At 38.8% G+C, this 16,443-nt stretch overlaps 1 protein-coding gene across 3 annotated transcripts in view; it reads right to left on the bottom strand.

Moving 5' to 3' along the window:
* Atp6v1c1 (ATPase H+ transporting V1 subunit C1) overlaps positions 1 to 16,443 on the bottom strand; it is a 49,380-nt gene that overhangs the window by 11,277 nt on the left and 21,660 nt on the right. For all 3 annotated transcript variants that reach the window (XM_069991182.1, XM_069991183.1, XM_069991184.1), the window contains exons 5-10: positions 15,041 to 15,135; positions 13,786 to 13,877; positions 12,435 to 12,533; positions 10,317 to 10,385; positions 1,380 to 1,472; positions 1,194 to 1,287 (exon numbers count right to left, since the gene is read on the bottom strand). In XM_069991182.1, the coding sequence (XP_069847283.1) occupies positions 1,194 to 1,287; positions 1,380 to 1,472; positions 10,317 to 10,385; positions 12,435 to 12,533; positions 13,786 to 13,877; positions 15,041 to 15,135 (542 nt within the window). The remainder of the gene's footprint in view (positions 1 to 1,193; positions 1,288 to 1,379; positions 1,473 to 10,316; positions 10,386 to 12,434; positions 12,534 to 13,785; positions 13,878 to 15,040; positions 15,136 to 16,443) is intronic.

Here is a 16,443-nt window from a genome sequence, read left to right as displayed (position 1 = left end):
TGACCGGACCCCCCCCCCAAAAAAAAAACAAAAAACAAAAAAACAAAAAAACTTGTGGGTGGGGGGAGACATAGTAGGAGAAAAACAAAGGAGTGGGCAGCAATGCTCAATAGGAAATGTACTCATTACCTTACTCATGTAACTGTAACCCTTCTGTACAGTATTTTTATAATAAAAAAAAATTAAAAGCCAGGCACCAGTAGTTCACACCTATAATCCTAGCTACTCAGGAGGCTGAGATCTGTGGATCCCAGTTCAAAGCCTGCTCCAGGCAGGAATGTCCATGAGACTCTAATCTCCAGTTAACTACTAGAAAACTGGAAGTGGTCCTATGGCTCCAAGTGGTAGAGCGCTTGACTTTAGCTGAAGAGCTCAGGGACAGCACCCAGGCCTAGAGTTCAAGCCCTACAACCGACTTAAATAAATAAATGAATAAATAAATCGCTTTTTAACAATTTAAAATAGTATTCTAATTATATTGAATATCAGATTCTTATCTTAAAAAGTTAAGCCTTTATTCTGAGTAACCTCAACAGATACAAATGAATTAAACCAATTCATTAGAAAACAACAGATAGGGCTGGGAAGGTGGCTTAGTGGTAGAGTGCTTGCCTTGCATGCATGAGGCCCTGCATTCAATTCCTCAGCACCACATAAACAGAAAAAGCCAGAAGTGGCACAGTGGCTAGCCTTGAGCTCAAGAGCTGAGGGACAACACCCAGGCCCAGAGTTCAAGCCCCACGACCAGAAAAAAAAAGAAAGAAAAAAGAAAACAGCAGATAAAACCGAATGATATAGAAGAGGAAGTTAACAGGATATACTGCACACATGTGTAGAGATGTTACAATGAAACTTCCTGTATAATTAATATATGCTATTTGTGTGTGTGTGTGTGTGTGTGTGTGTGTATGTGTGTGTGTGTGTGCACAATAGTACTCCAACTTGATCTCAGGGGCTAGGTGCTGTCTGAGATTTTTTTTTTGTTCAAGGCTGGTGCTCTACCACTTAAGGCACAGCTCTACTCCCAGCTTTTGGGTGGTTAACTGGAGATAAGAGTCTCACGGAATCTCCTTCCTGGGCTAGCTTTGAACCACAATCCTCAGATCTCAGCCTCTTGAGTAGCTAGGATTACAGACATGAGCCACTGGTGCCTAGTTTAATGTATGCTATTTTTTAAAGAAAAGAATACATACAAATTGCTTTTTCTTGTCAGTAGAAAGCCTGTTCATTTCTTCTTTATCAGCTTTCATCTCTTCTTCATTATACTGAAAGTCACGAACAATGAATCTAAATTTGAAGGGAAAAATAACCACAAATGTGTTCATACTATATACAGCTAATCTAACAAATTAAAGAAAACAAAAACATAATAGTCTTACTTGTTTTCCCTGGCTTTGTGTCTGAAATCATCAACCGCCTTCCTAAACAAGGTGACATTACAAAGGTAACTGTCTTGGTCCTCTGAGAGAACACTGAGGACAAAACAGAAAAAGATGGTTATGAATTTCTGTACTTACTGCTCTCATTCCTATCAAGAGCAGAGTTCAGAAGAGGTGCAAGGAAAGGGATACCACCGTTCCCAAAGCATACCAATATTCTTTATGTGTACTGTCTCTATACTGAACCCCCTGGATGTTTCTTTATGATGCCTTCATAGTCTCTATTATATTTACTTCTTATTAACCAACAAAATTAAACTACTAACTCAAGTGAAACATCTAAGAAGCACTTTTCAAAAAAAATAAAGACCCAGGACCTATAACAAGTGGTAAAGCTCTTGTCTGGCAAGTGTGGGCACCACATTTGATCACCCGTATTAAAAACAAAACAAGCAGCAAGCTCTCTATCAGTTTCTCTATCAGTGCCAGATTGGTTGTTGATAATGTTTCCTTGCTACTCAAGCATATTCCCTTCTTGTCTGGAAAATCAGTTCTCTTTCCTCTCTCAAATCTAACCCAGCCAGCCTACCAAGGCATAGCCCAACTTCACAGCACTGACCCAGCCTCATACTTCAGAGATCTTTGTTCTTCCATCACTCAATGTACTCTGCATATCCTAGGCTCTATTTTACGTTTCTAAAGATGTCAGTGAGCTTAGAACTCAGTCCCATCTCTAGAAATCACTAGAAAGACCTCTCTGGGAACAACTGCCAAGAAATTTTAACTGTCACATCAATTTGTAATGCCTTCGGGTAAAAGTCCACTATTTGAAGGGCAAACTGTATGGCTCATATGATATGTAATTTGGCTTTCAAAAATCACCTATGAACATACAAAGGCTATGGAACTGTACACCCACTCCGTCATGACCTTGTGCTGGGGGATCATTACCAAGAGTTTCTTGCTCTTCTGTAATTCATGTATTTAATTTGTGTATTTTTAAAGCAACTTTATCAAGCTTTGATGACATAAAAAATTGTAGACTTTAGTTAAATCTGGACACATATATACATATGAGACTATCCTCTACAACAAAGGTAATTAACACTACTATGTCTAAAAGCTCCCTTATGCCCTTTATTGTTTCATTTTTAAATGTTTAGTTTTAATTTACAATGTAGTGTTTTTAATTTTTTTTTGGGGGGGGTTGATTCTGGGGCTTAAACTGTGGGCCTAGGAACTATTCCTGAGCTTTTGTGCTCAACACTAGTGCTCTACCATTTGAGTCACAGCTTTATTTCTGGCTTTTTGTAATTGGAGATAAGAGTCTCACAGACTTTTCTGCCCAGGCTGGCTTCAAACTGTGATCCTCAGATCTCAGCCTCCTGAATAAGTAGAATCATAGGCATGAGCCACTAATGCCCAGCTTCTTCTGAAAAAAAATTTTTTTTTGGTCCAGTCATGGGCCTGAACTCTGGGCCTAGGCGCTGTCCTCAGCTCTTCAGCTCAAGGCTAGCGCTCTACCACTTGAGCCACAGCACCACTTCCAGCTTTTTTTTTTTTTCTGCTTATGTGGTATGGAGGAATTGAATCCAGGGCCTCATGCATGCAAGGCAAGCACTCTACCACTGAATCACCTTCCCAACCCACTTCTTATGAAATTTTTTAAAAAATTAGTTTGATGAAATGGAAGGGATCTCGTGGAACTTAATGATACTTTATTAAATTTTACTAAAAATAAAAAGCAAATTCCATTGTTCTCAGAAACTTAAGGACTACTTGGCTAGCCAGATACATACTGGTGCCAGCTACAAAGCTGAACTGAAGACTGGCTTAAAGAACTGAACCAGTCCTGGCTTTTAGCCAAGCGGAGAGGGACAACCTTACCTCCCTAGCATAGGACCAACAGATGCTTCAGAGTTGCCATCATTTTGTGATCATTTACATGCAGAAGAACTCTACTTCTCTAGATTTAGAACATTTAAATCTCCTCTTGAATTATGTCTTCTAAAACTATTACCCTTTGCTCTTGGTTCCTAATGCCTTTGAAATTCAAATCAAGTCAGCTACCAAGTAAACAGAGTTCAATTTTAAAACCTTGTTAGGGCAGGACACTGGTGGCTCACACTTGTAATCCTTGCTACTCAGGAAGCTTAGATTTGAGGATCGAGATTCAAAGTCAGCTCAGCAGGAAAGTCCTTGAGTCTCTTATGGCCAATAAACCACCAGAAAACCAGAAGTGGCACTGTGGCTCAAGTGCCAGAGCGCTTGCCTTGAATTGAAGAGCTCAGAGACAATACCCAGAGCGAGAGTTCATGCCCCACAACCAACCAAAAAAAAAAGTGTATTATGCATGACATATAACTGTAACCCCTGTGTACATCACCTTTATAATAGTGATTGAAGAATTTAAAAAAAAAACAAAAATGTTAAACCAGGTGTGGTAGTGCATACCTATAATCCCAGCACTTGGTAAGCTGAGGTAGGTAGATTCTCAGTCAGAGGCCAGCCAGGGCTACATGCTAGCCTGGGCAAAATAATGACAGCCTGTTTCAAAATAACAAAATTTAAAGGAAAAAGAAAAAGCTTTTAACTATATTTTCCAAGGTTGATTCAATGATGAGTAAACTGGTTTGAGATCAAAATAAATAAAAATTTTGCTGTGGTCATTTCACAGTCATGAGCAATATTCTACCATTGTAATTAATTATGCTATCAATCATAACTTTATATAATACTTTGGCATTGGTAGGTTTTTCATTTTGTTTACTTAGGTAGGGAGGGTCCACAGGTTTAAACTCAGGGCCTCGTACTTGCTCAACTTGCTTGCCTGCCTGGTACTCTAGTACTTAAGCTATGCTTCCAGCCAGCATGGCTGGTTATTTTACTGATTCTTTTTGGAGATGGACTCTTATGTACTTCTGCACCCACACTGGCTTTGAACTGTAATCCTCTAGATCTCAGCCTCCACAATAACTAGGATTACAATGTGACCCACTGGTGCCAGGATTATTTTGCTGTTTTGAAGCCCTTCCAAAAGCATTTGAAAGCAAAGTAATACAGCTGATTCAAAATCCTGATGGCTAAAGAAGCCAAGATAGAAAAAAAACAAACAAACAAAAAAAAAAACTTTGTTGTACAGTTAGATCCTACTGTGTGCCTTATCAAGAAAAAAATAAGCTGGGCGCCAGTACAGCAGCTCATGCCTATAATCCTAGCCTAATCAGGAGGCTGACGATTGTGGTTTGAAGCCAGCCTGGGCAGAAAAGTCTGTGAGACTCTTATCTCCAATAAACTACTCAGAAAAAGCTAAAGTGGCAGACTACTAGCCTTGAGCACAAAGAGGCTTAAGGATAGCACCTAGGCCCAGAGTTCAAGCCCTAGGATTGGCAAAAAAAAAGCAGGGGAGGGAGAGAAAGAAAAAAAATATATGCCAGGCACTAGTGGTTGTAATCCTAGCTACTCAGGAGGCAGAGACCCGAAGATCATGATTCAAAGCCAGGTCAGGCAAGAAAGTCTATGAGACTCTTATCTCCAATTAACCACCAATATGCTGGAAGTAGAGCTGTGGCTCAAATGGTAAATGGCTAGTCTCGACAGCGCCCAAGTCTGGAGTTCAAACTCTAGGACTGAAACAAAGAAAATAAGATAAAATAAATATGTAAGAGCTACTTGTTTTTTCCTCTCTCTCCCCAAGAAAGTATTTTTTAAATACCATATAGGCCTATCATAGTGGCCAAGACTTTAATCCTAGCTATAACAGAGGCATAGTTACTTAAGAAGATCATGATTTATGCCAGCCCTGGGCAAAAACACAAAACCTATCTGAAAAGTAACTAAAGCAAAAAAAGATGGGGATGTGGTTCAAGTGGTAAAGGGCCAGCATAGAAAACACAAGGTGGGAGGCGGGGAAGGGAAGTGAAGGGTAAACAAAGGAGGAGGCTGCAATGCTTGGTAAGAAATGTATGCATTATCCTGCCAATGTAATTGTAACCCCTCTGTACAGTATGTTCTCAAATAAAATAAAATAAAATTTAAACTAAAAAAAAAAAAAAAAAAGAAAACACAAGGTCCAGAGTGCAAAAAAAAAAAAAAAAAACCCTTACAAAAAATAAACGTAAGTCCTTAGTATACTGTACTTTTAGTCATGTACATGTACTTAGCTGCTCTAATGTGCCCCATTCTTATTAAATTTTAGGTGAAATTTGTAAGACAGAATTCTCTGACCTCCAGGTATGGCTCCAATTGAGGAAACATATAAACAGATAACTACTCTAAAGCTGAAGACACACATTAGACTATGGGCAATGTGTACTATGGGCATTCAAGAGTTTCACAGATAAGGCCATCCAACTGGTAGTTTGTGAGACAGGCAAAAGAAAACATTCCAGGTAGGACCTCCTAGGCAAACAAACCCAGAGGAGGAACTGCCCCCAAGTAAGTATGGCTGGAACACAGCATGTCAAAGTGAGGAGGAAGAAGGGTGTTAAGCAGAGCAGCAGCAAACAGACTGATTTATCTCAAGATGGAAATGGCAGCAGTGACTGAGGACAAAGAAGACCAGCAGAGGGCAGTTACCAGGGGCCCAGCCGGGGATGACAGGAGTTTAAACTGGGGCAGCAGCAGATAGGTGGAAGAGGAGGGAGCATTTAAAGCAGACAGAAAAAACTTCATGAAATTAGGTATCTATTTTCACCTACAGAACAGAAATTTCCTATGTCTCCAATAACCATGGGAGGAAGAAATGACATGAGTGGTTGGGGTGGAGCTGGGGGAAGAGGAGTCTTGATGGCTTCTGGCTGTGCTTTGGTCTGGATCACTAGGCAGGCAGTGCTACTGCCACCTACCACAAGGAAAATGGACAGCTGCAGTCTGAGCCTGGGGAGGTCATGCTGATTTCCTAGGGACAGTCCACTGGGAACCCAGTGTGTTAAATCTGAAGCTATGGGTAGGGCAGGAGACAGATGAAGACTCCAAAGTCCCAAAATTCCAGAGATGCAAAACCGGACTGTGCCCCAACACAAAGCAGCTTAGGAGGGGGTTAAAGTGATACCAGTCTCTTCCACTCACTTAGCAATGTAGGGGCAGAGGCTAGCCATTACATTTGGGCAGTGAATTGCAGGGCTAATGTTGCTGGCAGGAGAAGGCCTGGCAATGACTAGAGAGTCTAGTCTATGCAAGGGGGAAGCATGATGATCAACAAATTAAGGCAAACAAAGGGCTGGGCCTTTGCACCAAGATCAAACCAAGGGGGAGTAAAAAAAACAGAGCTAGCCTGCTAAGGAGTTAAGACTCTAAGGCAGAACTTTTCAAGAAGTTCAGGGTGAGACAAAAGATAAGTCACAGAAACCAAGTAGAAGTGATAAAACGTGTGACCATCAGGGAGGTGACCAACGACAGATTTGAAACCAAGGCAAAACCAGTAGGGACCTAAGTAACACATGAAGCCAGCGTGAAGCAACAAAATATAAGCCACAAGGAGAGAAAAAGGCAAGAAAGTCACCTATCTTCATAACTAAACATGGACTTTACTCTCCTCAGATACAGGTCAGCCAGAAACTGTCTGCCAGGAGGCTTAATTTGATCCAATTTGCAAAAGTTCTACCAGCTTCTAATAAATAAGTAAACTCACTCCACTGAGTTCTACCATTATGACTTCTCATAGGTGTCACATGCCTAAAAAGCCATGCTTATGTGTTTTTCAGATGTTTCCTGGTATTTCCAGTCCAGTGGACGCTAAGAGAGGTAGTGCTTTCTGGAGCCTAGGAGCTTTTACTGCTGTTTGTGGTCCCTTGCCTCTGTCCTAAGAGTTGGGCCAGTCATGCTGGCTGCTCCCTCACCAATCCATCTAGTTGCTTCCCTAACCTTTGCAAAGCTCCAAAATCTTTGCATAGCAGCTAATGTGATTCTTTGTGCACTTCTGGAGAAACTCATCTTCACTTGCAGTTCTAGCTCACTGAACTGATCCTTTGAAGCCCAAATGAATTTATGGTGGAGGAAAGGCACAAATTAATCAGTCATCTGACCCAATCAGACTTTATTTTTTTCTGGTGCTGCTTTCTGCATGTTAGGCAAAGGGCTCCATTACTGAGTCATACTCCCAGCTTGAACTTCTGGTTTTCTGGTGGTTTATTGGAGATAAAAGTCTCATGGACTTTCTTATCTGGACTGGCTTTGAAATGGGATCCTCAGATCTCAACCTCCTGAGTAGCTAGGATTACATGTGCCTGGTTCCATTCAGACATTTTAAGAAGCAAATGGAGACACAAGAAAGGGGAAAGTGAAAAGCTTCTCTCTCTGAATAGTGTTCTAACAGCAGCCCAGCCTCTACTTCTCTGCACAGGCTTTTATATACATCTATGCATTTTGCCATACAACGCCAGTTTTTCAATTGCCCAATATTTTCAAACTTCTGGGGGTATTCTGCAAATAGATTTTGAATTATTTCTAAAATGAAGCCAAGTATGGCACACGTCTATAATTCTGGCATTCAGAAGAGCAGCCTGGGCTACACAGTGAGATACTATCTCAAGCACACACAGATGAAGGAAGTTTGGGAACAATGTTTTCCAATCTTCTACTTCAAAATGCCTCTTTCATCTTCACTGCTTCCAAGACTAATCGCTCATTCATCATGCTAAAAACTATCAAGTAAGCTGGGTGTAGTAGCTAACACCTGAATCTTAGTTTCTTGGGTGGCAGAGATCAGCAGTTCAAGGCCAACCAAGGCCTAAGAGTATGTGAGATTCATCCCATTCAATGGCTAACCAGAGTGGCCCAAGCCTGTCATCCCAGCTACCAGGAAAGCACAAAGGCTGGGTGCATGCACCTGTCATCTCCAGTAATACAGAAAATACAAGGAGGAGGACCAAAGCCCAATGTAGGGCATAAAATGAGACCCTATCTTAAAAATAACCAAGATAAAAAGGGCTTTGAAAGCATGGCTTACATGCCTCACTTAGCATTTACAAAGCCCTGAATCCCAAATTCCATGCCCAGAACTGCAAAAAAAAAAAAAAAAAAAAAAAAAGTATCAAGTACTGTCTATATTTATTGATTTGTGTAAAGCACTTGCAATATATAGAAATTATTACTTTAAAATATTAGCTATTAGCCTACCAAAAAATATGCATTAGTGGTTAGAGGCCTTTCCTGAATAACATATGCCTTGGAAACATGCCTATCCAAGCTCTTCATGGTGCTAGCTGTGAAGGTGCTCCATTCTCTACAACATGTGAACAGCTACATTTCTGAGTCAATGAGTCCAGATGTATTTTGAACTGAGAAATAGATATTTGAACTGAATGAGGCAGGGTTGGGGACTCTAGGAAGCTCATTCAGAAGACAGATATTACCTGTTCTCATAGGCATTTCTGCCTTTAAATTACTAAGGTGATTAGCAAAGGGTCTAAATTTCTGAATTAATATTTTACAGTCCTACTTTCAAAGGAGGATTTAATATTGTGAAATTACAGCCTCATTTGTGAAATACTATCTTATTTTTGTATACTCTCTCAAATTTAAGCTAACTTCATAACATAAAGAAGGAAAGTTCTATGCTCACTCTACAAAGAAAATGAGGCCCAGAGAAGTTAAAAGACTTACCCCAGGTCACACAGCAAGCTGGTAGCAGAACGCAATAGAACTCAGATCCCTGGGTCCAGGACTCTTTCCATTATACTAAGCTACCTCCCATATGACACAATGAAACTGGAAAAGAAAATATTTCATGGGCCTGACCTGACTAATTCTACTACTTTTCTAGCTCCTAATACCTTTCTTTCACAGGGTTGTCTCCTCCAGGTATTTTACATTCTTTTGGTATACATATACTATACTAGTATTTTCTCAAAGAACATCTTATGTGACAAAGGCAAAATACAAGGGAAGATGACACAGAACAAGGTTAAATACAAGATCTGAAGTTAAAGATCTGAGCCTGAGTGAGGTGCCAATGGTTTACACCTGTAATCCTAGCTAATCAAAAGGTTGAGGATTTGAGGAGCATGGTATGGTTCAAAGCCAGAATAGGAAGAAAACTCCATGAGACTCTCATCTCCCATTATCTAGTAAAAAGCTGAAAACAGAGATATGGCTCAAGTGGTAGAGCACTAGCCTCAAGCAAAAAAGCAAAGGGACAGTGCTTAGGCTTTGAGTTCAAACCCTGGTACCAGCATAAAAAAAAGATCTGAGCTTGCTAACTTTGCCACTGGATACCACATAAGAATCTGACTTCCTCACCTATGAGTGAAAAGATAACAACCTAAATTGCTTCATGAATTGCAGTAAATATCAAATTGCATAATCTATGGTAAGTTCATAAATTGAACAACTGTTTCACAAAAATGGCGGTGTTGCTATTTTTAAGAAATGTATAGATTCGGCGAAGTCAATACTCAAAGCAATGATGAATATCTGAAGATCAACTGAGATTATCTGCAGCCACCTAGTGAAAGTTCTTCCAAGACAAAATGAGGAATTAGTGACACAGTGGGGATGCAGGACACAGGAAGTGAAGATTTCTCAGAAGGTAGCATGATACAGCAAAAAAAAGTGCCATACTACAGACTAGGGTTCCAGTTCTAAGGCTGTCTGGGCAATGACTCTGGGCAAACAATTCTTCCTCACTGACCACAATCTTCTGTCTATAAACATGCCAAGTCTGTGTCAAGTCTCTTTCACATCTAAAACTATGATTACTGAATTTATCTTACAGCATAAAAATGATACTCTAAAATTATAGGTTTGCCACAAAGGAAAAACAGCAAAATCATTTCCTGACCCAATGTCCAAACTGTGAAGAAAAATGATAGGAATTCCTCTTTTTCTTTCTGGTAGTACTGGGGATCAAACCCAGAGCCTTGTGCATTCTAGGCAAATGTTTATCACTACATCCATGGGCCAGAAACAAATGGTTTTACAAAAACTACTACTTACTTGCTAGATCTTGGAACGACCATTTCAGCTAATGTTTCATACTGCTTAATCCAGTCATTGTGGTTTAACCTGCAGAGAAGGAAGAGTAAGCACTGGAAAAGAAAAACAATTACTATTTCTAGCCCCATCCAGGAAGAGAAAAAAATACAGGACAAATAAGAAATTTAGATAGAGTAAAATACACCCCATATATGGAGTAAACACTTCAAACTTTCTAATGAGAATAAATTTCAAAAACAGAGTAAGATAGGAAGTACAAATCACCACTCGTATGGCCATTGTCTCAAAAGAGACAAATCCTAGAATTGAAATGGAAAGGAAACAAAACTCAGTAAACATTTTATACTTTCTATTCTATGGCTGGTAAGTATTACACCTCATTTACCAAAACTGAAACACTACAACCTGTTCACAGGACACTGGTTTCTGGAGGTGTGGCGAGATAACTATGTTTGGGATGCAAAATAAGGTGTGTTTGAGTGTTAAAACAAAGACTAATATAGTCTTTGTGGACCATAATAAAGAATAATTTATTATGTAAGGTAAGCTACATAAGTCAATTACAAGATACAGAAATGTTCTGGTTTTAAGCAAAATTGAATTAGACAAAAATATGGGCAAATATAATTTTCTGACAAGATATTAAAGCACAGGTATGCAGAAATTCCTCATTAATAACAATGCTCCAATACAGCAGGGAAGAGTCTTATATCTAAAATATAAAACTAAACTTTCAGAGCCATACCCTGAGTTTCAAGTCTTTCTCTATGTGCAAAGAAAAACAGAAAAGCCACGAGCTGGGATGTTGGCTCAGTGGTAGAGCGCTTGCCTTGCATGTATGAGGCCGGGGGTTCGATTCCTCAGCATCACATAAGCAGAAAAAAAATGCAGGAAGTGGCGTTGTGGCTCAAGTGGTAGAGTGCTAGCCTTGAGCTGAAGAGCTGAGGGACAGTGCCCAGGCCCAGAGTTCAGGCCCCACGACCAGACCAAAAAAAAAAAAAAAAAAAAAAAGCCTGCATACTACAACAAATCAGATAACATTACAGCCATTGGGAATTCCACGGAGGTAAATTCCCTCCCTTCTCTAGGAACCACTGTTTTCGAGTATTCCCAATCTAACTAGATAAACATGCAGAGCAAGGTAAGGAAAGCTCCATGCAATATCACTCTGAAAAGATTCCAAGTTTCTCATCTCAGCTGGGATTCCCCAAGGATTCCAATACCAAGACTTCAGTGTAAGAAGTGAAATCATTAACAGTGCTACACATCATTCTGATCTTCCTCCTATTAGCCAAAGATTTCATTTTACCACTAGCTATGATCAAGTAGTAATTAATATGGAAAGCCTATTCAAAATGAGATTTAAAAGAGTTAGCTAATCCAGGGGTCAGCAAATTATTCCCATAATAGAACCTGTTTGGCAAATAGTTTTACTGAAACAAAGCCATATCTTCTTGCTTGTCTGGGCTGCTTCAGCTCTAACAACAAATTTGACATAATAGAGTTGAGTAGTTGTGATAGAGTTCAGATGGCTAGCAAAGCCTAAACTACTATCTGGCCCTTTTTGGGGGGAGACGGGGGGGGGGGGGGGGGGGGAAGGGGAGGAAGGGGGGAGGGGGGAGATAAGTGTCCCTAATCCAATCTATTCTTTGTTTCTTACAGGGCTTAAATCCATCTAACTAGTCAGAAAGGTTTTTTTAGAAAAGCAAATCCCAAGGACTTTTCTATTTCAAGAAATCCAAAACCTGACTCTAAGAAAATACAATAGTAACTTAGTATTTAATTTTTTTTTTTTTTGGTTGGTTGTGGGCCTTGAACTCTGTCTTGAGTGCTGTCCCTCAGCTCTTCAGCTCAAGGCTAGCGCTCTACCACTTGAGCTACAGTGCCACTTCCAGTATTTAATTTTTTAATGAGTCAACTCTACCAATCTCAATTTAAAACCAGTGTCTCTATTACCAGATTATGAACTAAATTCTATTGTGTGTGCCACATGAGTTAATGTTGGTTGACAGATAAATGACAAGGTTATACTCTCTATACTTCAGTTTTATAGTAAAACAGACACTAACATTTTTCTTCTATTTTAACAAATAAATCTTTTTTAATAGAAAGACATACTTAGGAACTACTACCAGTAATGTGACAAGATATTCTGAATCAAGAACAAAGTCATCCTTCTTCACAATTTCTGCCAGACTTCGCGTTAGCAAACTTCCTCTGAAAAGTAAGAAAAAAAAAATCATTTGGTGAATAGTTATGCTTTTCTATAACACAAGTCTTCACTTGTGTTAGACTAATCCTATTTATGCATGCTACATATATATCTCAAGGCAATGGTTAGCCTTGGTTAACACTTTGCCAAATATATTCCATCTCTATAACCACAGAGATGTCAACATTTATCAAGATCCAGTGTCTACCTTTGTGTTTGCTTTATTATAACTCAGTTTTCCTGATTACATGTAGTATTGACTAGGCAAGTGCTATTTATTAGATCAAAGTCTATTTCAGTGTATTATGTCATCTAAGCATAACCTTTTAGTTTTCTTCCCTTTCTCTGGCTATCATTTGATTCTAGGCAATTTTCCATTATTTAACCTAGTAATCAGCTCTTTCAAACCAGTCTTCATTTGGTCCTCCAGTAATGATATGCCCCTAGTAAAAATGACTTGTTCTGTTTGTATACTGATAATCTGCAATTATGTTCCTCTCTAGGTAATGCAAATACAAGTTGAATAGGCATATACTTCAAACATTGGTAATAGTCATACAAGGAGATCAGCTAAAACAAGGGTATCCTTTAATAAAACCTAATGTGAAAAACCTAGACCTGGAAAACAGAAAGAATAATTTTATATCATAAAAGGATATTTTTATAGAATTCTTAGCAGGTAATTGTTGTATAATTAATATTCTGACTGAATCTAAAATTATTAACTTTCAAGAGGAGGGGTCTAGAAGAGGGGTGAGAGATGAATGAGAGAGGAAGGACGGGCAAGTGAAATCCTAACAGTCAATGTATATGTGTGAAAATGGAACTTGGAATGTGGAGATGAATGAGGTTGAGACATGGGGGAGAATTATGAAAGGGTGACACTCATCAAGATGCACTGTGCTCATACACTGACATGTTGAAATCAAATTACTTTGTAAACTACTTAGTAATAATAAAAAATAAAATCAATAATTTTATAAGTTTTCAGAAAAATATCAAATATAGAAAATGGTAAGCCAGAAGTCAGTTCACAATTACTTAAGAAACAAGAACAACAAATCAATCTCAAAATGTTTTGATTTATCTGAATTCTATAAACTTATATTAGTAAACTTCCTTTATGAAATAAAAACTTCATTTTGGTTATGGAAACAGCATAATTTGGAACTTAGTAAACACCAACACGACTTCATCCAGTACATGTTATTATATACTTTGTTATACTTAATAGTCATATATACTTGAGATGCTTACGCATTCTTTCGCTCCAAATTCTGAAGATTCCCTTTCAGGTTATTGTATGCAGATGCTCGAGACTTCAGGTCATTATCAATCTGAGTTACTCCCTTCAGAAAAGAAAAAGAAAAATAGGTCTAAGTCTGCTTCTATTAACACAATTAAAATAGATACTAAACTTTAATTTGCACAAAAACTGCCAATACTTCCTGATGTGAGAATTTTCTGCAATTGGTACAGAAGATCAATATAACAATAAGAGAAGAATCAGAAACACATGTAGTGTCTACACAAGTACTGTATACATATATACCTAAGTACCAGTTATCTCTTTGGATAGCTAATAAATCTTTACTAGATTCTAATTTCCTGTCCTATAAAATCTAACTTAACCTTAAAATTTACATAAATAATAATAGAATTTGAAAATCTCTTCTTAAAAAATTGTTGATCTAAGCCAGGTGTCAGGGGCTCACACCTCTAATCCTGGCTTGAGACCAAAGGGTCATGGTTTAAAGCCAGCTGGAGCAGGAAAGCTCTTGAGACTCTTATCTCCAGTTTACTACCCAATAAAGCTGGAAGTAGAGCTATGGCTCAAAGAGTAGAGATCTAGTCTTGAGCAAAAAAGCTCAAGAGAGTACCCAGGCCATGAGTTCAATCCTCAGGACTGACACAAAAACAAAAAAGCTTGATGTAATATTGAAATTAGCCATGTAAGCAAGCAAACCACACCATTTTGATCATCTATACGTGAAAGTGCTATACTTTATAACATTTTTCCCTATCTAAGGTTACAGTCGAGATACTTCTGATTTCTATCTGTGACACATACTTAAGCTGCTAGTCAAAAACCTAAAAAGTACCAGATGCTGGTGGCTCATACCTGTAATCCCTATGGGTGAGATATGAGGATGGTGGTTGGAAGCCAATCTGGGCAGAAAAGTCAGTGAGACTTTTACCTCCAATTAACCACAAGAAAACCAGAAAAGCCAGGCGCCGGTGGCTCACACCTGTAATCCTAGCTACTCAGGAGGATGAGATCTGAGGATTGTGGTTCAAAGCCAGCCTGGGCAGAAAAGTCTGTGAGACTCTTATCTCCAATAAACCACTAGAAAACCAGAAGTGGCACTATGGCTCAAGCGGTAGAGTGCTCACCTTGGGCTGAAGAGCCCAGGGACAGCGCCCAGGCCCAGAGTTCAAGCCCCATGACCGACAAAATAAAATAAAGCCAGTATAAATTAATGTGTCCCATCCATCTCAATTTTTGTCTTACCTTGCCAATTATTTCAGAAATATTTTTCAGAGACTGCTTGATTGGATATTTGGCCATATCCCACTGGAATCTTGTTATGTAAGTAACCAAGTCAACTGAAGTAAGGAAATAAATTAATTATTGAATAGAAGCAATAGCATTGTTAAGAGTTATTTTTTCTAGTAGAGTAATACACTTTAATGTTCAAATTGGTAATGAAAAAAATTAGTAAAGATATCAGTTCTCAAGATTGTTAGGGAAGTTACATTAAGTAACATGGATTTATCAAAATTTTTAATCTTTTTTTTTTTGGGTCCGGTCGTGGGGCCTGAACTCTGGGCCTGGGCGCTGTCCCTCAGCTCTTCAGCTCAAGGCTAGCGCTCTACCACTTGAGCCACAGCACCACTTCCGGCTTTTTTCTTTTTGCTTATGTGGTGCTGAGGAATCGAACCCAGGGCCTCATGCATGCAAGGCAAGCGCTCTACCACTAAGCCACCTTCCCAGCCCCAAAAATTTTAATCTTATAATCTCTTCTCAACTCAAAATTTTATGTAGACAATGTTCCTTCTAGTTTGATGATTGAATAAATAGAATATGTTCATATCTATGATAAGCCTCATATGTAGGACAAAAATATAAATATTAAGAAATTACTTCAAGGTGTCTTTTCCACATATTTAATTTGTTCTTTCCTTGACAAGTTTACCTGTAATCCCACAACTCAGGAGGCTGAGGCAAGAAGATCGAAAGTATGAAGCCTCTAAGCTACACAGTGAATGCAAAGTCAACCTATACAATTTTGATAATCTATACGTGAAAATGCTATACTTTATAACATTTTTCACATTTAAAGATATAGTAAAGATTACTTCTGATTTCTATCTGTGACATATACACAGCTGCTATATAGTGAGACCTTGTCTCAAAATACCAAGGGTTGCCTGGGTGCCGGTGGCTCACACCTGGATTCTAGAACATCTGAGGATCCCAGTTTGAAGCCAGCCCAGGCAGTAAAGTCCCTGAGACAAGATCTTATCTCCAATTAATCACAGAAAAAGCCAGAAGTGGCACTGTGGCTCAAATGGTAAAGTGCTAGCCTTGAGCAGAAAGGAGCTCAGAGACTGTGCCCAGGTCCAGAGTTCAAGCTGAGGACTTAACCAAAAAAAAAAAAAAAAGAAAGAAAAAAGACCTAATTTAAAATGAAGCAAATGCTAAAGTGATATTTTAGAAGAAAAGAAATCTAAGTAAAACTCACCATGAGGTCAAAGCCATCTTTATAAAGCTATTAATACATGGAGCAAATTCTAGTAACTATTAGCTTCTAGCCGAAGAAACACAGAAATGTCAGAAGTCCATTTTAAGAAAAGCCATTATTTGAGTTTGAGGGGAAAGAACCATAACTCTGAAATAAAATCAGTAATTTA

Source organism: Dipodomys merriami, unplaced genomic scaffold, assembly GCF_024711535.1.
Source record: "Dipodomys merriami isolate MVZ:Mamm:240054 unplaced genomic scaffold, mDipMer1.0.p SCAF_4, whole genome shotgun sequence".
In the NCBI taxonomy this organism is placed as follows: domain Eukaryota; kingdom Metazoa; phylum Chordata; class Mammalia; order Rodentia; family Heteromyidae; genus Dipodomys; species Dipodomys merriami.
Note: the sequence above shows the minus strand (reverse complement) of the source record. Positions and strands in the feature narration are given on the sequence as shown.